Source organism: Capra hircus, chromosome 1, assembly GCF_001704415.2.
Source record: "Capra hircus breed San Clemente chromosome 1, ASM170441v1, whole genome shotgun sequence".
NCBI classification, from domain to species: Eukaryota; Metazoa; Chordata; class Mammalia; order Artiodactyla; family Bovidae; genus Capra; species Capra hircus.
The window spans coordinates 105,585,867-105,613,701 of record NC_030808.1 but is presented as its reverse complement, the minus strand read 5'-3'; the positions used below and the strand labels follow the sequence as shown (position 1 = coordinate 105,613,701).

The 27,835-nt window shown below is 38.9% G+C and overlaps 1 protein-coding gene across 2 annotated transcripts in view; it reads right to left on the bottom strand.

The window, feature by feature from the left end:
- Positions 1–27,338, bottom strand: part of SPTSSB (serine palmitoyltransferase small subunit B) — a 30,759-nt gene extending 3,421 nt beyond the window's left edge. The window contains exons 1-4 of one of the 2 annotated variants that reach the window (XM_018048163.1): positions 27,254–27,338; positions 25,818–26,678; positions 14,740–14,833; positions 170–310 (exon numbers count right to left, since the gene is read on the bottom strand). In XM_018048163.1, the coding sequence (XP_017903652.1) occupies positions 170–221 (52 nt within the window). In that variant the 5' untranslated portion in view covers positions 222–310; positions 14,740–14,833; positions 25,818–26,678; positions 27,254–27,338. Of the gene's footprint in view, positions 1–169; positions 311–14,739; positions 14,834–25,817; positions 26,679–27,253 lie in introns of those variants that run through there. The other variant, XM_005675373.3, reaches the window with a different exon arrangement.

The following is a 27,835-nucleotide window of genomic DNA, read 5'->3' as shown; positions in this document are numbered from 1 at the left end:
ATATTATCCAAGCAACCAAGACTTTCCATTGATAGACTCACAGAGAAAATTAGGAGATACGACTATTTGAGCTTTTAGGCTGTTTCATTAGACTACTGTATGTTTCAAACTAAATTTGATTTTTAAGAATTTCATTCATGGATACCCATACTTGCTCCCTCTTTATTACCTAGACAGTTTAGGGTGGTGCCAGGTAAGTGACCAAGAACGTGAGAGTCCATTCATAGGTATGAAGCTCCAGACTGTGCTGGGTGAAGGTGGGAGAATGATGGCTCAGGGAAGCCCAGATCTTCTCCTTAAGAAGCTTGATCTGGTTGTGAACACAAGTAGCAATCAAACAATATATATATAAATATATAATTATCAACTACATTATACCCTAAAGGACAGGAGCAATGTATAAAGGGGCTGTGGGAAAATTAATCCAGCCTGAATATGTCTGTGAGGAAGAGAGATTTGAGGTAAAATCCAAGAGATGATTGTGAGTCTAACAGATAAGTCAGGTGGGGAGAATGGCCAAGACAGAAGAATCAACTTGTGTTTGTTCAAAAGGTAGAGGATGGAAGGAGTTTGATAGGTGATTGGGTGGGGCAGTAAATGGAGCACAGAGATCTGGGGAGGGAGACTGGGAGTATGAGAAAACTGAAGAGGAGGAAATGACCAGAGTGAGGCCACACACTCTAAGCTTGAACCTATGAGTGAGGGGGCTCAAGAGGTTTTTAATACGGGAATGCTGTAGTGGGTTTGAGAGGATGAGGCTTTAAGTTTATATAGACGTGTTGCCTTCCCTGTATTCTAAAGCCAAGTTGAAATGCTTTTGAATTTTCAGTAAATCTATGCCTCTGCCCTCCCATAGGAATTAGTCATTCAGAATCAACCATGTACTGAAAATCTGTTTAAAATATTTTCAATTACTCTTTTTACTTTTATAAATGAGATAAATCACTCTTTTAGAAAATCATTGACTTTCTTCCCTATACATTTTAGCTTTTAAAAATGTACTAATTAATTGCCTAGCCATTGGTTTCTCTTAAAAAATTAAATTTCTTGCTTGAGTAGCCCCAGTGGACACCTTGATTGTACCCTTGTGAGGGATCCTGAGCCGAGGCACTAAGCTAACTTGTGCCCAAATTTCTAAGCCACAGAAACCCTGAGGTGATCAGTGTTCACTGTTTTTAGCTGTTAAAGTCAAACAATCAAGGAAACAACAGCTCTAAAGCATACCAACATGCATCACACCAAAGCTGGATACCTGGTAAAGCCTTGGTTACATATTGCTAACAATTTAAAGGATAAGATTGAATTTTTTTTATTCTCACCCATTTCTACAGTGCCCTGGATCATTTCCCAGCCCTCTCAGTTGTCACCTCTGACATGCTTTTATGGTCCCATTTCATTCCAGTCTCACAAAGTAGGAGAGTCAATAAAAAGCATTGATGTCCCCCTTTCCTTTGGTTCTTTTCCCCCTTATTAATGAGATGCAGTTTTAAAGATTATCTATTTACTGTTGGTCATGAAAAGGTGAGAAGAGAGTTGGTTATTATTGGTAAACCATCTGCTACAACCTATTGTTAGAATATACACTATATTTAGATTCTAGATTTGCTTAGTTAATATGTTTTTCCTTCCTATTGAGTCTATTTTTAAATTTCCTATGGGACAACATGCAAGATTTAAGAAAACCACTTTAGACAACTTAAGATGAGTAATGTGGGAAGGAGAATTCATTCATTCATTAAACAACTGCTCTTTGAGTACTGCTATGTGGTTTTTTCTGAGTAGTAAGAGCTTCAAAAGGAATCTATTCCAAAATGGCATTGCAGACAGAAGATGCTCTTCTTGGCAGCAGCAAACTGGACCACGTAGCAAACATGCAGTGATGAGGGCGAGGAATGAGCACTAAATGAGGGGAAAGGGCGTGGAAAATGCTAAGAAGCAAGCTAGGAAAATAGGCTGAATTTGGGAAATAAGCTGACAAAAATGGCATGAAATTAATTATCCACAGGTAACCTGGAAATGTTATTGTTGTTGTTTAGTTGCTAAATTGTGTTCAACTCTTTTGTGACTCCATGATCTATATAGCCTGCCAGGTTCCTCTGTCGATGGGATTTCCTAGGCAAGGATACTGGAGTAGGTTGCCATTTCCTTCTCTAGGGGATCTTCTTCACCAGGAATTGAACTCGCATCTTCTGCATCTCCTGCATTGGCAGGATTCTCTATCACTGAGCCACCAGGAGAGCCCAACCTAGAACTAGATAACAGCAAACACCTTAATGTCTTAATTTTCACTGTGAAGTATGAAATTAACTTGCCCTTAAAGACCTGATGGCATATCCTAGTAACGCTAAAAAAAGACATAAAATGCTTACTCTATTTAAGCATACTATGCATCTCCTTGTTTTTAATTATGTGTTTTTTAAAAGATGATTTCCTGTATATGGAAAAGAGGGAGCAAGTAGTTTGTTTTTTCTCTTCCTCCTCCTTCTTTTAATTTTTCCTCTAAACTTGATGATTTTTTAAAACCCTCTTAAATGTTTAAGGAGGTTGTGCATTCAAAGGTGACACTGCCTAAGCACATGGTGGTATGTGTTCAGTAGTACAGTGGCCTAGATGGGTCTGGCTCTAGCAGCTGAAGCTGTGCGTAATGCCTTCAGGTGAGTGGGGAGGACTGGGAGGCCCTGCAGGACACAAAGTCAGTGAAGTGCTTGGTAAAAAATAGGGGTGGGACAAAGGTCAGCACTGTTGCCTGGAGGGATGGATTGTGAGGCCAGAGGAAAAGCTTTCTCTGGGCCATTGTTTGATTTTTAATGTTTCTTTCTTTTAATGGAAGTATAGTTGTCAATGTTGTGTTAGTTTCAGGTGTATAGCAGTGATTCAATTTCTGTGTGTATTTATATGTGTAAGTGTGTGTAAATATATGTATATATACATATATGCATATAGATATATGTATATGTGACTAAGCCTAAGCACTGGCTCAAGTTCTGATTCCTCTACTTGCTGGGCATGTAACCTTGGCACAGTTATTTAATTATTCTGGACCTCAAGTTCCTCATCTGTAAATGGAAATAACAATCCTTTCTGTTTAAGGTTGCTGTGAGGATTAGCAAAAACGCAAGCAAAGCATCAAGTAAAGGGATTTATATATAGAAGAAGTACATAGATAGGAAGATGGAATCTAACCAGAGACAGACTTTCCTCTCTCTCTACCTTCCTTTTTATTTACTACCATCCTGGTAATTGCACTAGGAACTGGAGATTCCATAGTGACTGAGACAATCATGGCCACTGTTCCCCAGAATGATAATTATAATTTAGCTGGATATAGTCCACATATATGCATTTTAGACAATATTTACCATGTGTTAAGTAGCTAAAGTGGAATCCTAGAATGTTAGTGGCTGGATGGACTGTAGAATCCCCTAGACCCAGTCATTAATTTTAAAGAAAAGGGTCAAGCCTATGAGGCTAAACATTAAATGGATATTAAACTGCTTGATGTCAAATTGGTTTGTCAAACCGAATTAAAGTGACCAGATTATTCCAGGTGGTGAATACCCTGTGTTTTGTGAACTGATGTTGGATGAAGGAAGTAGACATTCCAGTGGAGGGTTTCTGTGATCTTCAAAGATTCAAAGTTGAGCAAGGACATTGGTATCAAGTGTGTAGGTATCTGGAAGAACTTCAGCCCCACCTTCTCTCAATTTCCCCAGATTCTACTCTTCTCTTACTCAAGACTCCTGAAACCCCAGATTCTCTTCCAGTCATATAAAGGTCTGAATGCCCACTTATTGCAGATATTACTGGGAACTGGCAAAAGCCAAGGTTCCTATTAGCAGTGTACAACTTAGCATGGATAAAAGAGCCAAAGTAGAGTTTTGCCAAGTTGAGGGGAGAAAAAGCTGGGAGAAAGATTATCAGAGAATGATTAAGAGAGTCTCGGGAACCAGAGGGAGAGAGAGATTCCTGCAGGGAACCCAGGGAATGAATGGGGACACAGTGACAGTAGAAAACAGGACTTGGAATTCCGCTAAGAAGTTATATCATAACTGATTGGAGAGTTAGTGGCTATTTTTAATTTCCAAATGATTTTTTTTATTTCTGAATATGATCACTGAGTGATTTTTCTCTCACTAGATTGTATACAGTGAGGAAAGGTAAGTTTTAATCTCGTCTCTCACAATGAGAGGGAAAAGTCCTGGGATGTGGGATCCACATTAGCCAGGGACAAAACTTTCTTCTGGCCTGAGCAGAGAAGAAGGTTAGAATAAATAGAGCAATTAAAAAAAAACAACCATATGCTCTCATAAACCCATGTAATACATGAGTCACGAAATGAGAACACTGTTAAAGGAACCTTCAGGGTGGGGACAAAAGTAGAGGCTGGGCTTGCTCAGGAGGCTTTCTGGTTTTGGCCCTCTCCATGGGAATGGAAGTGGTAAAAAGTTAGGCAACCGCAATGAAAGATGAGTACTTGATGATTTGTCAGGGTGGTGTTTACCTTGGGAATACTGCAAAAGACTTGATCCTGCAGCCCTCCTCTGCCTTAAGAAAGGACTCCAAATGATTGGATTTTCTAAGAAAGGGATTTTCCTCTCTAAACATTGGCTAAAAATGAATCTTCCCTCCTTAGGTGGGTGTGGGACCTAACACATTTTGGTTTAAATCGCCTTCTAAAATGTCAGAATCTGGGGCTAAAGAGAAAAGTCAGAAGGATCTACAATTGATCGTGGGCTAGCTCCTTCCCAACTTATTTTGGAATTCTACATCAATCACTCAGCTTTTTCTGTGCTTCATATTTGGAACCTGAAAACCTGAGAAGTGGGAAAAGTATCCTGCCTGCTGCCGCAGAGGGAGATGCTGTATCTAAAAAGAGATTGTGTCTGTACTTGGAAGTAGCTTTCTTTAGAAAGAGCTCAATATGACTGACTCAAGTTGAAGCCTTCCTTTAATTAACTAATTCATTTAGAGAAGGAGCAGAGTGATTTCCTTCCAAAGACTACAGTGTGAAAAGTGGTGATAAAAGCGAGTAAATTTACAGAGGAGGAGACTGATAAGCTCAGTCAGCTGATCAAGGCCACTATCAACAGTGATAACTCAGGCTGACAGTATGTATCCATGATATCATGGCATGAAAATAGCACTATTCTACTGTCTTCCTCTCCCAAACTCACAGCCTCAGTCTAATCATGAGAAAAGCACCAGGCAAATTTTCAACAGAAGAGCCTCTAACAAAAAGCCTGCCCTTAAAATTCTTAGCACTTAAAATTCTCAAGGTCATCAGAAACAGGCAAAAACAGAAAAATTGTCACAGCCCAAAGCAGTCTAAGGAAACATGCCAACTAAATGTAGTATTTTAGCCTAGATGGAATCCTGAAAAAAGAAAAAGGATTTTAGCTAAAAACAAAGTAAATTTGAGTAATGTACTGGCTTTAATAATAGCACATCAACCCTGGCTCATTAATTGCAACACATGTCATACTAATGTAAGATGTTGATAGCAGAAGCTGAGTGCAGGGCATATGGTAATTCACTGTATTATTGTCTCATTTTTCTGTAGGTCTAAAAATGTTCTAAATATTCTAATATTCTAACAACAGCAAAAAAAAAAAAAAAAAAAAAAAAAAGTCCTAAAACATCCAGTTATCCTTACTCCAAACTCCAGTGAATTTTGCTTATGTTGTCTTTCCCTTCTGGAAATCTCTTCCTCATAACTCTGAATGTAGCTAAATAATAGCCTTCCACAAAAGACTGACTTTCAAACATTTTCAAACACAATATAGAAGAAAAGTACACTTTACACTGTGATCCGTGGTACACAGACATACACATACCTTTAACTGAAATAAACATCTCTCAAAAGAATACTCTTCAGTGCATGCTGACATTTTATTTCCTATTCTGTTCTACTCCATTCATTTCTGTTCTGCTGTCTTCTGTGTTATTGTCTTCATTCATTACAAAATACCAATTGTGAACTACCACATCAATTTTTGGGGGGCTGTGCTGCACAGCTTGTAGGATCTCAGTTACCTGACCAGGGATCCAACCTGGGACATGGCAATGAAAGCCCAGAATCCTAACCACTGGGTCACCGGAGAACTCCCTACCACATCAATTTCTTAACCCACCAATTGCACCCTGCAGTTGGAAAAACTCTCCTTTAAGGTTTAACTCAAGATGTCTCTGCATTGTCCAGTTTGGCAAACACTAGTGACATGTGGCAATTTAAAATTTTAGTGCTCAGTAGCCGCATGTGGCTCATGGCTACCATATTGGACAGCACAGATACAGAATATTTCCATCACTGCAAAAAATTTTCTTGGGCAGTACTGTGGACTCTCTCCATCTCTTATTTGGACTAATGTAATAGCCCATCTACCACTTGTCTTCTTTTCACCTTACACTCTTCCATGCTGTTGCTGGAATTAACTTTCTAAAATAACAGATTTATTTTTCTGGTTGAAACCCTTCAATAGCTCTCCATTTTCTATGAAATGAAACATTCATTTAAGACCTCCACCTCTCTGAACTTTCCTGCTAAATGCCATTCACTCTTAAGCTTCTATGTTCACCTGCTTACTTTTCTAGAAATATTTTTTCTTTTAGAGAAAATCTTATTGGTTTTCAAGATGTAGCTCCTATATTATCTCTTCTACGAAACATTCTCAGAAGACTACCTTTCCCAAGAAATGTATATTGCTTTCTTCTATGGGTTACCATTGTAGCAATTATGCTGTATTATAATTACCCACATATTCAATACAATGTTTCCCCATTACACTATGAGGTCTTTAAATACTGAGGATAAGCCACAGTCATCTCTCTATCCCCAGTGTCTGGAATGTGGGATACTTATACACCAGCTCATGAGCTGGTTGGCTGACTGACTGACTGACTTACTAAATTGTAAGGTTGTGGAGCACAGGGACCACACTTGTACTTATTTAATATTTCTGTAGCACAATCTGGGCACATAAAAGGAACTTATGAATTCTCATTATCTGCTTTCAGGCAATGAGTTTTAGACATATTGTTTTCTAAGTACTGTCAAATTCAGTGTAATCTGTTTTTTTGTAAGATGGAAGGGAGTTGGTACTAATTTTTTTTATTATGACAAATGCTTTTTAGTTTTCCAGTACTGTTCAAAGTTCATGGACTCTGTGGGGGAGATAAAAACACTTATAAAGTTGTCTTAAATCCCATTAAAATGACTTTTTACAAGGGAGTATTCTAGGTGAATAACAGTTTAAGATTGGTAGGTAGAAAAGTGGTTCTAATGGGAATAATTCCAGATGAAAACATCTAAAGACCTGAAGTGTATTACAGCTTTTTTTTTTCTATTCATCTCTTTTTCTCTTTATTTCTCTTAATTCATTCATTATTTTGTGTCTTTGAGAAAGTTCCAAAGGCTTTCTGTGTCACAGCCTCTCTATGTGAAATGGAGATAATTGGTAATTTTCTCTCTGTCTCAGTGATGTAGTAAGGAATATAGGCATAGTTTGTGAGTTCTTCAGGAATATTTTTAAGAGTCATAGTAATAGATGTTTGTTGTTGTACCTTGTGGATTGGTACAACTTTAAACTTTTTGCAAGATTTTATTAAATCATAATTTAGAGTCAAAGATTCTTCATAGAATAGTCTATAATGCTCATCTCAGCAATGGAGTGCTTCGGGAAAAAACCTCATTCCTATTTATGTTTGCTAGATGAATTGCCTAGTACATTAAGAAATTGTAATAAAACAACACATGTATATAGTCATTGCCACAAACTATTACTTGAAAGGTGTTATAATCTTCACATAATTTTTAGATGTGTTTGGGCAGGGCCACCACGTACCATTGTGTGGACTGTGTGTTGCATAAGCTTGTGTCATTGTTCATATCTCAGGGACCTAACCACAGACTGCTTCTTTACATGAACACAATTTGATTGACAGAGGTACAGATTTGTATTACTAAAGGAAAAAGCTCACATTGTGTCTGTGTAAGAATCAGACATAACAATAGTTTATTGACTTCCTCTAAGTTTGGCTCTAAGTTTTCTGTGGGTGACTCCAGTTTTTTCTGTATCCCACAGAAGGTTCTATTTTTGCTTAACATTTTCTGGAGAATTTCCTTTTCATCTTAAAATACTCTCCAGTCACCCTTTGGCAAGTCAGATACCAAGGTGAATATTGGATATCAGACCAGAAGTGATGGATTTGAAGTCCAGGTCTTCAGAGGGAGCTTTAAAACACAAAAACAAAAAAACTTAAAAGTTTGTGAGAAGCAAATCAAATAACTATAGGGCAATTAAGGAACTTTCTTTATACTTTCATGAATTAGATGGACAATTTATAGACTCCTCAAAGAGGAAGAAATAAACAATTTTTAGTTGAAGCATATTTCTGCTTTTAGGCAGCTAAGTTACTCAGTATTATAGTCTTATACTTAGAAGTGAGTTGCTGAAATAGTATACTAAGAGGAAAAAGTCTTGACAACAATTTAGCCCAGTTGTTGTAGGTATGGTGTTAGTTTGACTAATACACAAGAGTAGAGTATTTTTGTGGAACCAAACTTTTGGCTTCCAATTTCCATTAAGACCAACAAAAGCAAAACAATAGAAAACACGTATTTCTAGTCCAACTATCAACTGAGGCCACTGGGCAACACAGTGTGTGTTGAAATACTAATTTCAAAGCAGTCCTTGCTGTTTTGCATTTTATCACAGACTCTAGAGGAATTTATGAATGAAGGACTTCTCTCTGGGAAAGGAAATTTGGAATTTCACTTTAAAAGAAAATTTCGTAATCATTTAGGAGATACAAAATTCAGATTAGATAAATTTCAATGTCACGTGGCTATTAAAAAGATGATGCACATATTAAAACCAAGAAAAAAACAGTACGTATATTAATGCTGAATAGATGTTATGAATAGGAAGAGAAACTTGTAATAGGGGATGATATAGGGATTCCTGGTATCCTGTCATCGACTCATATAGAAACAGGGCAAGGGGTATTCCCTGATGGTCCAGTGGTTAGGATGGTGTGATTTCACCATGTCTGGATTGTTATTGGTCAGGAAACTAAGATTCTGCAAGCCATGTGAGGACAAAAAAAAAAAAGCCTCTCAAAAAAAGAAACAGGGAAAGTATCTTTATTTCTGCTAACTTGGGAATGGAGAGTAGGACTTCTGGACCAACTTTTTAACTCTAATGTCACTTCTTAGGATGAACCTCTTTACTTTATTGTTTTATTTAAAAAAAAGAGAGAAAAACCCTGTTACCCTAAGGAAAGAAGGAAAAAATACAGCTTCTAGGTTGTATTTTCCTTCTGCAGATATTGTTTCCAAAGCTTACCAATTTGTTTTTTGTTTTTAGAAGTAAAACGTGAATATAGCTACAACACTAACAGTTGACTTAAAGACATGAACAGTCATTTTTAAATGTCATTAAATGTACACACATGTTAAAGCACATTATTCACAATAGCCAAAAAGCAATCCAAATGTCTAAATGGATAAACAAAATGTATTAATAGCACATACCTGCAATGGAATATTATTTATCTTTAGAAAGTAAAGAAATGGTGACACATACTGTAACCAGAATGAACCTTGAGGATATTATGCCAAGTGAAATAAACTAGTCATAAAAAGACAAATGCTGTATGATTTCACTTATCTGAGATATCTGGAGTGGTCAAACTCAAGCAAACGAAGTAGGATAGTGATTACCAGGGGCTGGAGAAAGGGAGAAATTGGGACTTGTTTATTGGGTATGAAATTGCAGTTTTGCAAAATACATTAAAAATACTCAAAACAATATCTTTTAAAAGTCATTGAGAGTCTCAATTTGTAGTGGGGCACTACTTGTCTAGCAAAATTGCTTGGATGGACCATCTGTAATTGAACAAATGAATAACCCTAAAATATCTTCAAATAATCATTTTAAGGTCCCAACTGGGGTTTTCCTCTCCTTGGCTTTCAGGATATAAGAGTAAAATTGGAAACTGCTGAAATGCAAAGAATCTTCTGAGAGGAGGGTTGATCTATTTAGGTTGATTCTTGGCATCTGTGAAATTTTCATAGTTTAATTTCCTATAGTACTTGTGGGAATTATAAATTCTGTGATATGCTTACCTGTTTTTGACAAGACTGTGAAATAAGGGGCTCATAAGACCCCCAAACCCAGAATATTTAAAAGTAAGCGGAAAAGTGGCTAAACCATTTGACTGAAGCTATTACTTTTCTACTGTTATTATAGACCCCTTTACTGGCAACTATGTGCCATGTGCATCATAATGATTCTGATTTTCTCTTTTCATCCCCAGGTCTTCACCATCAAACCTATACTTTGGTAAAGGAAATACCCGCTTACTGTTCATTTCTAAGGACTCAGTTTCCTTAGGAGCTAGAAGCCTGGAGTACAAAAAATCAAGCCTTTGTCTCATCCCTGCCTATTGCCATTATATTCAATGTGTCTTCAGATATAGAAGACTTTTTTCCCAAGGAAGATCTGAAGGCAAGGAAGGTGAGTTACTACAATATTGATTTGTCAAAAGCATACTTGCTAAGCATTTGTTCCCAGTGTTCTGCCAAAGGAAATCTGGTTGCATAAGCAGTTGGTCAACCAAGACTCTTCCAATAGTATTTTCTAATACTAATTTTCTGGGTTTTTTTTTTTTTTGGTTTTTTTTTTTTTTTTGGTCCTTTGGGGGCAATTTTTTGGATGACATTGAATAGATTTACTCATAAAACATTCAATTGCTTTTATTTTTCTGTCCTTCTTCCTCCTCCTCTTTCTTTTCCTCATTCTTCTGGCTTATTCTTTACATCTTATTGCATTGTCTGAAAAGCTTTTGGTGATGAGTTCAATAAGCCTTTGACTGTGTAGATCACAATAAGCTGTGGAAAATTCTGAAAGAGGTGGGAATACCAGACCACCTGATCTGCCTCTTGAGAAACCTATATGCAGGTCAGGAAGCAACAGTTAGAACTGGACATGGAACAACAGACTGATTTCAAACAGGAAAAGGAGTATGTCAAGGCTGTATATTGTCACCCTGCTTATTTAACTTATATGCAGAGTACATCATGAGAAACTCTGGGCTGGAAGAAACACAAGCTGGAATCAAGATTGCTGGAAGAAATATCAATAGCCTCAGATATGCAGATGACACCACCCTGAGGGCAGAAAGTGAAGAGGAGCTAAAAAGCCTCTTAATGAAAGTGAAAGAGGAGAGTGAAAAAGCTGGCTTAAAGCTCAACATTCAGAAAACGAAGATCATGGCATCTGGTCCCATCACTTCATGGGAAATAGATGGGGAAACAGTAGAAACAGTGTCAGACTTCATGTTTTTGGGCTCCAAAATCACTGCAGATGGTGACTGCAGCCATGAAATTAAAAGATGCTTACTCCTTGGAAGGAAAGTTATGACCATCCCAGATAGCATGTTAAAAAGCAGAGACATTACTTTGCCAACAAAGGTCCGTCTAGTCAAGGCTATGGTTTTTTATGTGGTCATGTATGGATGTGAGAGTTGGACTGTGAAGAAAGCTGAGTGCCAAAGAATTGATGCTTTTGAACTGTGGTGTTGGAGGAGACTCTTGAGGGTCCCTTGGACTGCAAGGAGATCTAACTAGTCCATTCTAAAGGAGATCAGTCCTGGGTGTTCTTTGGAAGAACTGATGCTAAAGCTGAAACTCCAATACTTTGGCCACCTCATGCGAAGAGTTGACTCATTGGAAAAGACTCTGATGCTGGGAGGGATTAAGGGCAGGAGGAGAAGGGGACGACCAAGGATGAGATGGCTGGATGCATCACCGACTCAATGGACAAGAGTTTGGGTAAACTCCAGGAGTTGGTGATGGACAGGGAGGCCTCGCGTGCTGTGATTCATGAGGTCGCAGAGTCGGACACGACTGAGCAACTGAATTGAACGGAACTGAACTGAACATTGAACTCGCATAGGTGTGATTTTTTTGTGAGAACAGTAACACAGTCTTACTGGTTTTTTTTTTTTTTTTTCAGTGCCCTTTTACTACCCTCACCTGAATTGCTTTGGTATCTCAGTTATCACTGCTTTTAAGAAAACGAACTGAGAGCTGAGCTGACTTCAAGGCTCATGGAGATAGATACAGCATTGTCGAGGTGTTCTCTCTGCTAACCCCCAGCTCAGGGGAGATTTCCCTACCGGGTTGGTTAGCAGTGTAGGTCATTTTCTAGGGTGGGACAGGGAGAGTTGAGAATGGAGGGGCAGGAGTAATAAGAGTTACCTCAAGACATCACTGCTTTTAGGCAATTAAGTTAATTAGATTTTGTAATTTGATACTTAGAAGTGAGTTACTTAAGTGAGATACTGAAAGAAAAAAGCATCAGTAACAATTTAGCCCAGTGGATTCCTCATCCTTCTGGGCAGAATGGTATAGACATATTATGCTGGCTTCATTCTCCTTTAGCTGCTCCCAGGTGCATGGGTACCTGCATGCTTCTAGTGAAAAGCAGTAAAGGGCTGAACTCTAAGATTATTCTTCTAAATAAGTAACAGTTGTTTGTTTCCAAAGAACATTGTTGATTCTCAAGAAGGCTAATGGCAACTAAAGAAAAATATTTCAACCAATAGATTTGTAACCAATTTAACTATAGGCTCAAACTGGATGAGATGAAACGTTCTTTGCCCTCTTTGAAAAAATATGGGCTTGTTTGTCAAGAATACCAGAGGAAATCTGCCAAGACAGAAAAATATTTGGGTTAAGATATTGTAGTAGGTTGAATGGTGACCCTGCAAAAGATACATCCACATCCAGAAACCTGTAAATATAACTTTATTTGGGGAAAGTGTCTTTGTGGAAGTAATTAAGTTATAGATCTCTGAAAAAGCTCATCTTAGATAACCCAGGTCAGTCTTAAATCCAATGACGAGCGTCCTCGGAAGAAAGGCATGGAAGCAAGGGCTAGCGAAGACAGGCAGAGATTGGAATTTTGTAGCCATAAGCCAATAAGCCATCAGAAGCTGAAAGAAGAAAAGTAGAATGTCCCCTAGGGTCTTTAGAGGGATTGCAGCCCTGCTGATATATTGATTTCTGACTTCTAGCCTCCAGAACTATCAGATGGTAATTTTCTTGCTTTCAGTCACCGACATTGTGGTCCAGTGTTACAGCAGTCCTAGGAAATGAATTCAGATCTCTTCCTTGAAGGTACGAGAATCGTATCATGTGGAATTCTCTTTAGGGAACAGAAACAGCATGTATTAAGCAGCACTGTGGCAGGTACTGGCTAAATGTTTAACTTAAATGATTCCTATTTTATGATGAAGAAACTGAGGCCCAAAGTCTCACAGTAACCACGTGAGGAGCTGGGTGAGAATCCACATGAGAATCTTGCCAAGAGGCAGGGTGGAGTGTTAATGAGCCCTGTCTCTGGATCCTGTCTGGGTTTGGCCCTGGCTAGGTTGCTCAATCCTTCAGACTCAATTTCCTCTACTGGAAAAAAAGGACTGATAATAGAACTTCATTCATACAATTTCTGGGAATATTAAAAGGTGTAAAATATTTAGAATAAAACATAGAAAGAAGGCCTAAATGAATATTAACTGTTACGATTATTATATGCTATACTAATATATTATTGCTGAGGCTATGAATACCAGGCAAAGAATAAATGAGAATGAGATCATTTCAAGGCAAAATGTGTGAACTTTGGAGATTCTTGCCTGGGAAATCCCATGGACAGTGGAGCCTGGTGAGCTACAGACCATGGGGTCATAAGAGTCAAACACGACTTAGAAACTAAACCACTACAAAACAGATTTAATAAAAGTGGGTATGTGGCCAGTGGTAGTCAAGGTTTTTTCTACTCCATTTCCTTTTATTTCTTTCTTAAAAAAACAAGTTGAAAGAAAATGAATGTCCCATATGAACATTGACCAGCCTTACTTTCATTAACATTTTGTATAAAAATGTCTTTATCAAATTTCTCTCTTAATTTGGTTAACTGAGAACTTATTGAAACATTTATTCCTTTCTTGTATCAGAAGTCTTCCAGGATAAGACACTGATCCATTTAAATAAAAAATGAAGGATGCAGAAACAGAGCAGCTTTAACCAGCAGACCCATAAATAAGATAGTAGTTGGTGCTATGTAATCCTTATCTTGGCACTTGTACTAGAATTGGCCAGAGGTTCTTAACCAGGAAGCCAATAACTTGCTGTGTGTGAGGGGAGAGGATGTGGAATCTATGAACCTCTTGAAATGTTTTCAAGTTTTGCAGAAACATTTTTTTGATATCCATTTTAAAGTGCTAGTCTCTCAGTCATGTCTGAGTCTTTGTAACCCTATAGACAGTAGCCCGCCAGGCTCCTCAGTCCATGGAATTCTCCAGGCAAGAATGTTAGAGTTCGTAGCCACTCTGTTCTTTAGGGGATCTTCCTGACCTAGGGAATCATACCTGTGTCTCCTGCCTTGCAGGCAGATTCTTTACCATCTGAGACATCAGAGAAGCCCACTTCAAAGGAGCCTGTAATATCTCTAAGTTAAGAACCACTGTTTCAAAGCCTCATTATTAAAGCTAACTGCACATTTCAGTCCTATATATCATCTAAGTGCCTTTGTAAAATCAAATATATCGTAAATGTCTCACGGTTGCTTAAGAGAGAACCAGAAACTTCATCTTGTTAAAGATGTCATCTTGTAAGGAAAACAGGCAGATTTCTAAAAACAATACTCCCTGATATAACCAGAAGAATCTACCTACCTAGGAGAGTCCAGGTCTGGTTTCTTGTCCTTGCTTCCCCTGGAGAATGATTCTGTGTATATTACTTCTCCTCTCTGGGTTGCAGTTTCTTCATCTGTGAAATTAAGATTTGAATTAAACAAACTCAAAGATGACTTCAAACTTTAAAACAATTCTATTCTATATAAAAGGTCTTTAAACCTTAGAGAGATGATCTCCCATAGAATTCTAGAATGTATTTTATTAATAAAAACAAGGTATCAGAAACCAGCCTTATTTTAAAATTTATTTTAGAGGTTACAGTTTGAGGACATGCCATTGACTAGTGACTTCCAAATGTACTCTGAGGACTATAAGGTGCCACATTACTATCTATGGCAGGGTTAAAGGGAGGCCCCAGGTGGGACAAAGAGAGAAAATCTAAGAGCCCCCACCTCACTTATATTGGAGTAGACTGCTTTTAATCTGCTTTAAACACTAGGTTTCTGGGTTTTCTATATTTTCTATAAACAAAAACACTAGACTTTGTTTATAGAAAATAAAAATATTTCATAATTTTAATTAGTCTCTGTTGATATCTATATGAGGGGAAAAGGAAAAAGATTAGGTTAATCATTGTATTTAAACATTCATCTTTGAAAAAACACCAGAAGCAGAGACAGAAGCTCTAAGGTTTGTTTCCTATTTTGTCATTTATTAGCAAGTCAGATAGTCTTTCTGAAGCTCTGTCCTCGTGTACAGAATGGTGGTGCTAGTGGTAAAGAATCTGCCTGCCAATGCAGGAGACAGAAGGGACAGAAGAGTTCAATCCCTGGTTGGGAAATCCCCTGCAGGAGGACCTGGCAACATGCTCCAGTATTCTTGACTGGAAAATTCCATGGACAGAGGAGCCTGGCAGGTTACAGTCCATGGGGCTATGGAGAGTCAGACATGACTGAGCACAAGCACAATAGAATGATGATAATATTTTTTCACAGGTGAATTATAAGAATTAAATGAAATGATATTTGTGAAATTGTATTATAATTGGTGAAGCATTTATAAAGATGGTGATGAGTAGGACTTTAGTGATGAGCTCTAGGGCTCTGCATCTTGTCCTGACCATGGTAGCATTTTTGTCCATCTGAATTATGTCAGGGAAAGTATCACTTCAGTCGTGTCCGACTCTTTGTGACCCCATGGACTACAGCATGCCAGGCCTCCCTGTCTATCACCAACTCCCGGAGTTTACTCAAACTCATGTCTATTGTGTCGGTGATACATCCAACCACCTCACCCTCTGTCATCCCCTTCTCCTCCCACCTTCAATCTTTCCCAGCATCAGGGTCTTTTCCACTGAGTCAGTTCTTCACATCAGGTGGCCGAAGGATTGGAGCTTCAGCTTCAACATCAGTCCTTCCAATGAATATTCAGGACTGATCTCCTTTAGGATGGACTGGTTGGATCTCCTTGCAGTTCAAGAGATTCTCAAGAGTCTTCTCCAACACCACAGTTCAAAAGCATCAATTCTTTGGCACTCAGCTTTCTTTATAGTCCAACTCTCACCTCCATACATGACTACTGGAAAAACCAGTAGTCAAACCTTTGCTGGCAAAGTAATGTCTCTGCTTTTTAATATGTTGTCTGGGTTGGTCATAACTTTCCTTCCAAGGAGTAAGCGTCTTTTAATTTCATGGCTGCAGTCACCATCTGCAGTGATTTTGGAGCCCCAAAAAATAAAGTCTGTCACTGTTTCCCCATCTATTTGCCACAAAGTGACGGGACTGGATGCCATGATCTTAGTTTTCTGAATGTTGAGCTTAAGCCAACTTCTTCACTCTCCTCTTTCACTTTTATCAAGAGGCTCTTTAGTTCTTTGCTTTCTGCCATAAGGGTGGTGTCATCTACATATCTGAGGTTATGGTATTTTTCCATGTAGTCTTGATTCCAGACTTCATCCAGCCCAGAGAAAGTATAGGTGGTCAAATTTGCAGATGAACAAGAGTTATGGGATGGAGTTATAAAAGACTTAGTTGATTACAGAGTCCTAAGAATGACCAACGGTAAAACTTTGAGAAAAATACAAAGTCTTGTTCTTCAGTTCAAAAAGTTAATTGTCCAAGGATAAGATAGGGGAAAATGTGGACCACAATCAATTCAAATAATAAAGACTAAGGAATTTTATTTGACTTCAAGTTCATTATGAACCAATAGTGTCGTGAAATGGTTTACAAAGAAGTGATCCAATTGAATTAGTCTGTTTGATTTATTATAACAAAATACCATAGACTAGGTGACTTATAAATAACAGAAATTCATTTCTCATGGGTCTGGAGACTAGGAAGTCTAAGATCAAGGCACCAGTGTGGTCGTGTTCTGGCCAAGTCTTCTTTCTACTCCTAGTTGCTACCTTCTGGCTGGTCAAAGGGACAAGGGATCACTCCAGAGCCCGAAGAACACTAATATCATCATGAAGATCCCATTCTCACAACTAAAGCACCTCTCAAAGGACCCACCTCCTAATACCATCTCCTATGGGGGTCAGGATTTGACATATGAATTTTGAGGGGAAAACATTCAGACCATAGCACCAATATTCTTTATATTTATAGAATTGTTGTGCCACAGATAAGAAAAGGGGGCCACAGCTCTTGGCTTTGGTTAGCATCCTTCTTCCATCTGATGAAAACAGTCACTCCAGGAAGCTGACCGTGTCCTCAGGAAGCCAGATGGAGAAAATCTGGAAGGCTTCCAACAGGAGAGGTTGCAAGAAGATTTGAGGGGAAGGAATGGATCATGGAAGTCTTAAAAGATCTAAGAGACTTTAAATGGTGTTATAAGCTATAATGGAGGGAAAGGTTTGGAATTGTTTTATTGTTTTCAGAGGTTAATCTCAGAAAAACTGGGGAATTCCCTGGTGGTCCAGTGGTTAGGACTCAGCCCTTTCACTGTGGTGGCCTGGGTTCAATCCATGGTCAGGGAACTAAGATACCATGAGCTGTGTGACACGGCCAAAGGCAAAAACAAAAACTCAAGAAAAACTTTAAACAGTAAGAGTAATCTAAAGGGGAAAGGGCTAGCTGATTGAAGTAGTGAGAATTCCATTAGGGAACTGTTCACAGAATCTGGATAATACCTTCTGGGGGTTGCTAAGAATCAGGAGGAAGGGTTGAAGAAGAGATCACTAAGCTTTCATCAAATCTAAGGTGCTATTTCCATAACAGAATTCAATATCCCATTGGAGAATGATTTGCTTCATTAATTTTTTTCCATAATAAGAGGATATGGATTTTGAAATTGGCAAACTGGAGTTTGCTGTCATGTGATATTCAGGATATTGATTAACCTCTATAAACATCAGTTAAGTGTTGGTAACACAGAGATGATTAGTTATTTCTGTGTTGTGAAGATTACACAACGTTGGTAAATGATACTTAATGGAGCCTGGTTTTAATAATGGCTCAAAGATGGTAAGTTTTATCAGAATATTATTTGTTCCTCTTATTTTCTACATGCATTTTATTGCTTCTCCCAAGAGAGTCCTTTTAGGTGACTCTTTTGAACTCATAAAGCACAAATGATGTAACTGGGTAAAATGGTGACTCTCATGAGTCTGGGAGAAAGAATTCACCCAGTAGGTCATGGGGAGGGGTACCATATCATTTATTTTACATTTGCATCAGGGTTTCCTAAATGGAGGAAACCTGTAGAACCACTTTTTTGTCCTGAATTATAACATGATTTTCCTGCCCATCAAGATCAGAACTAGGCCAACCTGATTGATTTTTCCTTTGTTTAAAGTTTTAGGCAATAAGATATCCTATTAAAAATTTAATGACCAAGCTTTCCCTTGTGGAGTAAAATATCTGCAGCCTCAAGGAATAAAGAGTTGGTAATTGAAGTATCAGGGTTTGTTACAAATTCTTACTCTAACTTTTTTCTATCCATAAAATGACTCTAAGCTAGTTTTACTTAAAAATTACTCTTAAATGGATGAGTTAATAAAGGAGAATCAGTTTGCTCTTAGGAGAAGATGAAAAAAAAAAAAAGAGAGAGAGAGAGATTTCCCCTATGACTGGGGAAGAGGCCAAAAGAATTCTCTTTAATAGCAGTAGAGGGAAACATTAAAATTACTAGATTTCCACAGACAGTTACAAGTTGGCATTTCACCTTATTTAGAAGGTAATAAACACAGTATTTGAAGAAGTACCAAGATAATCCTGACTACAGATCTCACGCAAAAAAGATTATTAAACTTTCAAAAGAAACAAAAACGATTATATAACACTCTTAGGTTTAGATAAGTCTTGACTTCAAATAAAAATTTTTCCCATTTTTCTTTCTTCTTCTGCATCAGTAAACACTTACTGATATTTATTGGGCATGACATCCTATGAGGCACAAGTATGTTCTAGAACAGAGATGAATCGGCATGTTGGCTGGTGGATGTGAGAGAAGCAGAGGTATTACTGCCCCAGAAAAATTGCTTTGGACATGCCATCTTGAGCACTTTCCCTTTTTTAATTTTCTTGTTCAATTTCTACTTATATTCATTTCCAAATTCTCCTTTTAATCTTTTCTGAGATCTTGAACCCAAAGTGATAACTTTAGCCCTAATGGACATCCTTTGAGCTTATAATGGAGCCAAAAGGGCAGGGATGTGATATTTGGATAGCCAATGGTCACCAAGGAAACCACCATTCTGTACTGGTAATAATAGTGGATATTTATTGAGCAACTTATGTCTCAGAATTTTATATGTATTACCTTAGTTCACTTAAACAACACTGTACCAGAGGTACTATTTCTATATCCATTTTACAAATGAGGAAACTGAGGCACTGAGAAACTTAAATATTGACCCAAAGTCTCACAGTTAATGTTGAGAACACACTCTTAACTACTATTCTTCCAGACTGCCTCTCTTGGCAGACACCTCTGGTAAATCATCCATCCATCCGTCCATCTAGTCAGATATTCAGTAAGCATGTACTAGGGATATATAAACTGTGAATAACACTGACATACTCTCTTCAGACCACTTTTTAGAGAGGAGGAGAGACAGTTACACAGGCATCCCATGCACTGAGATAGGTGCTAAGACAGGGAAGTGGAGGGTACTCTGGGGCATGGAAGGAGGCTCTAATCTACACTAGGAACCAGTGTCAGGACAGGCAGGTCAAAAAGTTCTTGTCCTCATCACTGTGTGCTCTGACTACTTTGTAACAAGGGGCATATAAGGGAACCTGAAAGAAAGGTCTTTGAAGCAAGGCCTGTGTTGTTCCCCCAGAACTTGACACATGGTGGCTGCTCAATTAAAATATTTTACTAAATAAATGAGAATTCTAATGCTCCATAACGACTCCATTACAACAGGAGGTTTTTGATTTATTTCTAACTTGACTCTTAAACACTTTTCATCCAAGCCTAAAATAAATGTTCCCTTTTGACTTAAAAAAATAATCAAGTCCCTGATCCCTTTTAAGCCATTTTCTAAGTCCTATTTTAGGCAAGCTGCCACACCCATTATATTTTACTAGAACAGTGTGTTCTCAGGTATCTTTTAAGTATCAAATATCAGATATCTCAGGTATCTTTAATCCTGAGGAGAGACTGTGGGTTGGTCTGGGAAAGCAGGTTGCTTTTTCCTTTTTCTCCAGTTGATCAGTGGGGTTCCTATGTTCTATAGTTCTGAAAGATCTATTCTCTTTTCACCTTTCCAGAGAGGCCTGGAAATTTTTCTTCCACTCAAACTCTCCTGTAGTCTCTTCACTCTTTCAAAAGGTGTTAACTTTGGGAAAGTGGTTCTTAATCATTGACCACACAATCCTCTTACAGACTATAAGAACAAATACAGTATTGTAAAGTAAAATAAAGTAAAAATTAAAATTTAAAAAAAAAAAAGCAGGGTGACAAAAAAAAAAAAAAAAAGGGATCCAGGGCACAGCAAGAGAGAAAGGCCAGGAGAAACTGAAAGACCAGGCTAATGATTTTCCTTAACAAGAATTTTTGTTGTCATAAGGCGGTGTTTATTTGGGTTGTAGTTCTTTAAAAAAGGCAAGAAGTTCTGTCTTCCTTGTGCTTGCTTGGAATGTTAGGGCTAATGTAATATTTTCTTTGGTGAAACAGCAGTAAATTCAAGGTAATAAAACAATGCTGACAGGAAGGGGAAATGAAGCTCCCGGGGGAAAAAAATTAACTTGGAGCAGGTAATCCTCATGGCCCATCCCATACATGATCTTTATATTATCTAATTACATAACTGTACTTCCTAGCCTGATGCCACAGTTAAAAATTGTAACTTGTTCCCTTCCCTGTTTAATTTTTCTCCAGAGCCCTTATCTCCTACTCATGCACTGTATAATTCACTTAAAATTACATATTTATATGGCAGCCCCTCTGGAATGTTAAGTTTCTTAAGGGTAGGAATTTTGTCTGTTTTATTACTCATCCAGGGCCTAGAATTGTCCTGGTACAGAGTAGATGCACCATAAATATGCTGAATAAAAGAATCATTAATCCTGATCAAAGCAATATTAATAAATCATAACTACAATCAGATTTTTCATGGATTTAATTTATAGACATTTGGTTGGACATTTAAAACTATTTTATAGAAATCTGACAAAACATGACAATATGATCTCTATAAAACCTTCAATGGTCAAAAATTGCGTGGAACCCATTTTCATCAGCATGGTATGCTCTTCTAAACAGATATATGGAAGGATAAGCTTGACCTGGTGAGAATGGAAAATCCTGAGGTTTCCTGATGCAGGTGGATTTGCTTGAATCCCTAAAGCTAAGGGTATGCTTCGGCTCAGTGTGCTCATACCTGTTCCTGGCAACAAGTTCAGGTGTTAGTGACTACCCCTCTGAAACTCAGACTCACTAATTTTATCTTCCCATTTTTTAACAAAACATTATCTCAATTCTATGGCTTTTAGTACAGGATCAGGTAGTTTATAGAAACTCAAAATATAGAAGTTGAGTAGAGGAGAATATTAATTATTGGAATCTTCTATATTTGAGATTGTTAAAACCACTAGAGATGCTTCCTAGCAGTGACATGTCAGTGTGCTCTGAGCACTATCGTGGCTGCCCCAGCTCTTCCTTTCTCCTGAAGACTTCTACTTCTGAGCCATTCTAGTGTAAGTGAAACTGGGGTTGTCTAAGTGGCAGACAAGTACACTTGGGCTGAGATTCAGGTACCCTCCTTCCTTCTCTCACCTAGTGTGGCTTCTCTCAACAACTGGCCTGAAGAACTGATAAAGGACTAGACTTCTCTAGAAACAGGATGAAGGACTGGTCTCACTGAACTTGTGTTAATCTAATGAGTGCATGAGTTTAAAAAGTTAGGGTATTGCAAACCAGTTCTCTATAGGACTGCATTAAAGACATTTGACATTTCAAAACAGAGAAAAGCTTGGGCAGGCGTGTTGCTGCTGCTGCTGCTAAGTCACTTCAGTCATGTCCGACTCTGTGATCCCACAGACAGCAGTCTACCAGGCTCCCCCGACCCTGGGATTCTCTAGGCAAGAACACTGGAGTGGGTTGCCATTTCCTTCTCCAAGGCTGAAAATCACATTTGTATCACGTGTATCACTCAATTATTTCATCTATTTCAATGTGGCCCTTAGGAAAGAGGTTCATGTAAACTATTGGTCTGGTGGTACATGAAGATTCATGAACTCCAAATTCTGAACCTATATATTCTTTTAATACCTTGTATAATTTATTAAAAACAGCTCAATAAAGAGATATAATTAAAACATGACACAGTTCACTCAAAGCACACAATTCAGTGGTTTTTAGTATACTGACAGTTATGCAACCATTACTAATCAGTTTTAGACCATTTTTGTTAGCCCATAAAGACACCTTGTACCCTTTAGCAGTAACTCCCCATTCCTGCTCAACTTCACCCCTCCCCTCCTTCAGTCATACTTAACCACACACACACAAAATCTACTTTCTGTCTCTAGGTTTGCCTGTTGTGGACATATTATATAGATGGAATTATACAATATATGGTCTTTCACTTAGTATAGTCTTAGGTGTTCATCCATGTTGTGGTACATATCTTTTCCTTTTCGTTTCTGAATAATATTCCATTATTCCATTCCATATCACATTTTATCTATCCATTCACCAGTCAATGGATACTTTAGTTATGGTCTCTTTTTGTGTATTATAAGTAATGCTGCAGTGAACATCAGTGCACAAGTTCTTACATGGACCTAGATTTTCAATTCTCTTGGATAATACTTAGGAGTGAAATTATATGAGTTGTATGGCTAGGCTATAATGGTAAATTTCAGTTTTTTGAGGAATTCACAACCTATCTTCCACAGCAACTCACTCATTTTATATTCCCACCAGCAATATATGCTGGTTCTAATTTCTCCACTCCCTCTCCAACAATTGTTATTATCTTTCTTTTTGATTAGAGTCTTTTTGGTCGGTATAAAGTGGTATCATGTGTTTTTGATATTTATTTCCCTAATGGCTAATGATGGTAAGCACCTCTTCATTTGTTGATTGGTTGTTTACCCACCTTCTTTAGAGAAATACCTGAAGTCCCTTGCCCATTGTAAAATGGGTTAGTTCTATTTTAGTTGTTGAGTTTTGTCTCTTTTGCCTTAAGAATGGGGGATGGTTGGAAGAAGAGAGCCTCAGACCGTTCACTTGCTCTTAACTAAAATAGAGCTTCTGCAATCCTGGTGGTGGATGAGATGCTGGTGGCCTATTTTCTCGGGACATAACATAGCCCTCAACTGTGATCTAGGTTGAAAGTGAGCCCAGTGTTCTTGGCTGCACTCCCCCTCAGAGTAGAGCCCAATCATGTCCAGGTAGAGTTGGTGAAGGAAGTGGGTTGTAGCTCAGAATCCAAGCTCTTGCTGTTCTTACTGAAACTTAATAGATTGTCTTTAACAAAGTTTTCTTCATTTGTTTTATTTCCTCAGGACAATTTCTAGAGACCAAATAGTTGTTTATGTACAATTTTCAACAGTAATTTTAAAGTTATTGTTGTTTTGCTAGAAAGGGTAGGTTTACAGAGTTCCTCATACCACCATACTGGAAGTTGAGTCCCATCTGGATAATTTTTAATGAAGATTTTCCATCTTGTATACTTGGTAGTAAAATAGTTTATGCTGACATAAAAGCCCAGTAAATATAGAATTACAAAGGACAGTTTTTACGTATTTGCAAATTTACAAACAGTGGATTAAGAAAGCTAATTGAAGTTGAGGATTGGTTGACTTTCAACTTTATATCCACTACATTTCTAGAATGCCCATGAATTTGGCTGGCAAACCATTGTTAATTTGTTGTTATCAAATAGTTGTATAGAAATCTTTGGGTAATGAGGGTGATAGTACATTTCACATGTTTGCTGTTGCTCTAGTAATCGATGAGTAAAACCATCAACAGCCATTGAAACAATCATCAAAATGATTCCTGTTTTATAGACTTATGGATTCCAGGGGTGGAAGAGGGGGATTGGATGAATCGAGAGATTGGGACTGACATATATACACTACTTCTTGCCTCGGAAATCCTATGGACAGAGGGGCCTGGTGGGTTGCAGTATATGGGATAGCAAAGAATCAGACACGACTGAGCAACTAAACAACAACTTATAAAATAGATAACACAGGTAGCACAGGGAACTCTACTCAGTGCTCTGTGGGGACCTAAATGGGAAGGAAATCCAAAAAAGAGGAGTTATAGCTGATTCACTTTGCTCTACAACAGAAACTAACACAACACTGTAAAGCAACTATCCTCCAATAAAAACCAATTAAAAATAACAATAAAAAGATGTCTTTTAATAAGTATAGGAATAATTCAGAAGTGAAAATTAAGTTATTAAAACTTCATTAATTTTACACACTAATCTATAGCACTCACAAGCAAAAATAATCATTCATTTCTTAACATTTATTTAATTCAAAAGAACTACCAGACCACAAAGTCATATAGGAAAACAACTGCCCCAACTTTCTTGGTGCATTTATTTGTAGTTTTAGGGCTAAAATTTAAAGTTAATAATTCTTCAAATTCTTTATTTGATCAAGGGCTGGGTTCATATGTTAATTGCCAATCAGTTGAATGTCATTTTAGTTGACACAGATCTAGAATCTCTGCTCATATCTAAACTCTTTTCCATCCATTCATTATGCCATATCCTTACCCCCTTGTCAAAGTTATCTATATGTACTTTTCTCCTTGGGTTTAGAAGTCTAGTTACTTATAAGTGGTCACTTAATCATCTCAGAGAGATGATATGGGGTGGGAGGTGGGAGGGAGATTCAGAATTGGGAGCTTGTATACACCCGTGGTGGATTCATGTCAATGTATGGCAAAACCAATACAGTATTGTAAAGTAAAATAAAGTAAAAATAAAATTAAAAAAAAAAGACTAAAACCCATTAAAAGACCAAAAAAAAAAAAAAAAAGAAAAAAAGAAAAAGAAAATACATACTGCTTAACTGGAGATGGAAATGGCAACCTACTCCAGCATTCTTGCCTGGAAAATCCCATGGACAGAGGAGCCTGGTGGGCTACAGTCCAGGGGGTTGCAAAAGAGTCAGACAAGACTTGTCCACTAAAACAAACAGCAATACAGCTTAATAATCATGATAAAATGTTAAAATGTATCCCTTGTTGGAAATTCTTTACTTTGGGGGCAATTGACTTGTGTGTATTATTGCCTCAATTAGCTTATGGGCAAAAAGTATTGTATAAAAACATAAAACAAGATGAACAAAATATTTAAGAATGAAATCAAGCAACACCCAATGACATTTCTCTGAATAGTGTTACTGCATTATACAAAGATAAAAAACAAAAGTAATTAACAAAGTAATTTTCTCTTCTTTTGGCTGCGAAAGTTTCAGTAGTAAAGTTTGGCTTCTGTTGACTGAAACATCTTAGTTTCTAACATAGTTAAAGGCAAATGGAAAAACCCATTCAATTCTTAAAATTTTTAGTGCAGTTAAATAATAAGCTGGTACATTGCTTTATGGCTCGGTATTATTATTCCTTCTAAAGACAGGAATTCTATCCTTTAAAAGCTACGTTACCGTTCAAGCATGTATTTGGAAGATGCTTACCTCCCGGTTGGGTTGGGTATATCTCCTGCGGCTTAGGTGAGCGCCAGCGCTTTGGCTCCTCCCCAACTGCTGCGAGCTTCCTACTGCGCTGGGCACCTCAAAGCTCCGGGAGTTAGGTGTTCGGCCCCGCCCTCTGCACTATTGCTAAAACTCCAATTCTGTCAGCCTGATTCCGGTGATTAATTATTGACGAAAGGAAAACACTCCCAGGCAAACTTGTGTCCAACCGGTCGCTGCTCCCAGCGACTCCTTTCAGAGGGAATGCCGGCTGCACCACTCCCCTCCCCCCTTGCCTACGGTCCCAACTTCCCACACGCTGCCACTCTCGGTCCTGGGCGATCAGGCTCGTCCTCGGAGGAATGCAGCCCAGCGACTTCTACATTTTTAAATTTGGTTTCCTGCAGCACGTTAGCACTTCTCTAGGGCCAGCCTCTCAGAAGGAGGCGCTTTCCGGAGGCTGGGGAAGCCGGGGCTCTGAGAGCAACGGAGGAGGCTCAGGCGTAGCTGTCACCTCCGGCTGCCGCAGTAAAACCCCGAGTCGCGGCGGGGATGGGGAGGAGGGGATGGGGAGGCGCCCTTTCCCTTGCTCGGGTTTCAGCGCCAACACTACCAGAGGGGCACGTACTTCGATGGTAGTGGTGGGAGCGGGCAAATAAATAGAAGGTGAAGGTGGGAGCTTTGGGGCTTTAGCCTAGGGAAAAGCCTACGCCCAGCATCTATCGATCTGCAGACTTCGGCAAGGGGGCAAAGCCCGGTGGATGCTGAGTACTGCGGTCTGAAACTCTGCAGCAGGCTGCGAAGTGAACCCAGGGCTCCGGGCCGGGGCGGCAGTCGGCCCAGCAGGCATCCCGCTGCATTCGTCTGTCAGAAACGGAAGAAAGACTCTTTTAGCTTTGGCAGTTAATTTTGGTGCCTCTGAACGTGCAAAATGCCTCCCACCCCTCACTCCGTCCATCCTGCACGTCCCCTCCTCCCCGTAGCTGGGAGGTTAATGGTTGAAAGGCTGGATCCCATCGGGAAACGGAAGGATCGTGCTCAGGGAAGAGAATTAATTTGGGCCCGGACTGCGGCAGGAAGGCAGTTTGGGGAGAGAGGGCTTGGAGGAGGCTGGGTGCCCACACACACCGCAGAGGCTCCGGCAGCACCGAACCCAGCGCTCGTGCTCTCGGCGCTCAATTATCTTCCCCAGGAGGCGCGGGACCGTGAGGAGCATCCTCCCTGATAACCCTCATGCCGAACACCATAGTGCTTAGACAGAATGCCGCGATTGCTGGATGAGATCTCAGAGGCCCTTGAAGCTTCCAGCCCAAATATCTCCGTAGCTGAGACTATGCTCAAGACCTGGGGGAGTCCGGGGCGAAAGCGTCCTTTGATTGACGAGTCTTTGGGCAACAGCTGCCAGTCAACCCCCACAGCCTAAGGAAGAGACACCGTACTTGCTCGGTCTCATTGTGCTGAAGCGCGAATTTTAGCTGCGGGCAGGTTTCTGCTCCCTCCACAAAGCGCTTCCAGTAGGTTCCAAGCTGCCTGCCTTTGCAACGAACAGAGAGACTCACACAATTGGGCGGGGGTTTCTCCAAGCAGGAGGAAGGTGTCCTCAAAGGAACCTGAAGGTGTTGGGGCCAGGGAAGGGAACCAATAGAAAATGAGCACCTTGGAGTCTGAGTTGGCCGTTTTACATTTTGTTATCTTCTATCTTGTATCGAAATATTAGCAACCTCTGCTAATATTTTTTATTTATTACTTTATGTTCATGTTTCTTACCTCTTGGCTTCTCCTGACAAACCTCGTCAAGTTGGGAGCACAGGTGTGACCATTCCCATTGAGAGAGAAGGAAATAGAAACCTTGAGGAGTGACTTGTCCAAGGTCACCAAGCCATTTTGTGGTGGGATCAATACTATTTACACTCGTTTTTAGGTCTTATTATTTATTGTTTAGTTTTCTTATCAGATTCTGACAGCTTCCCCGCATCCTCCCTGTGACTGTACGTTTGTGGAAATGTAGAAACAAGTCTCTC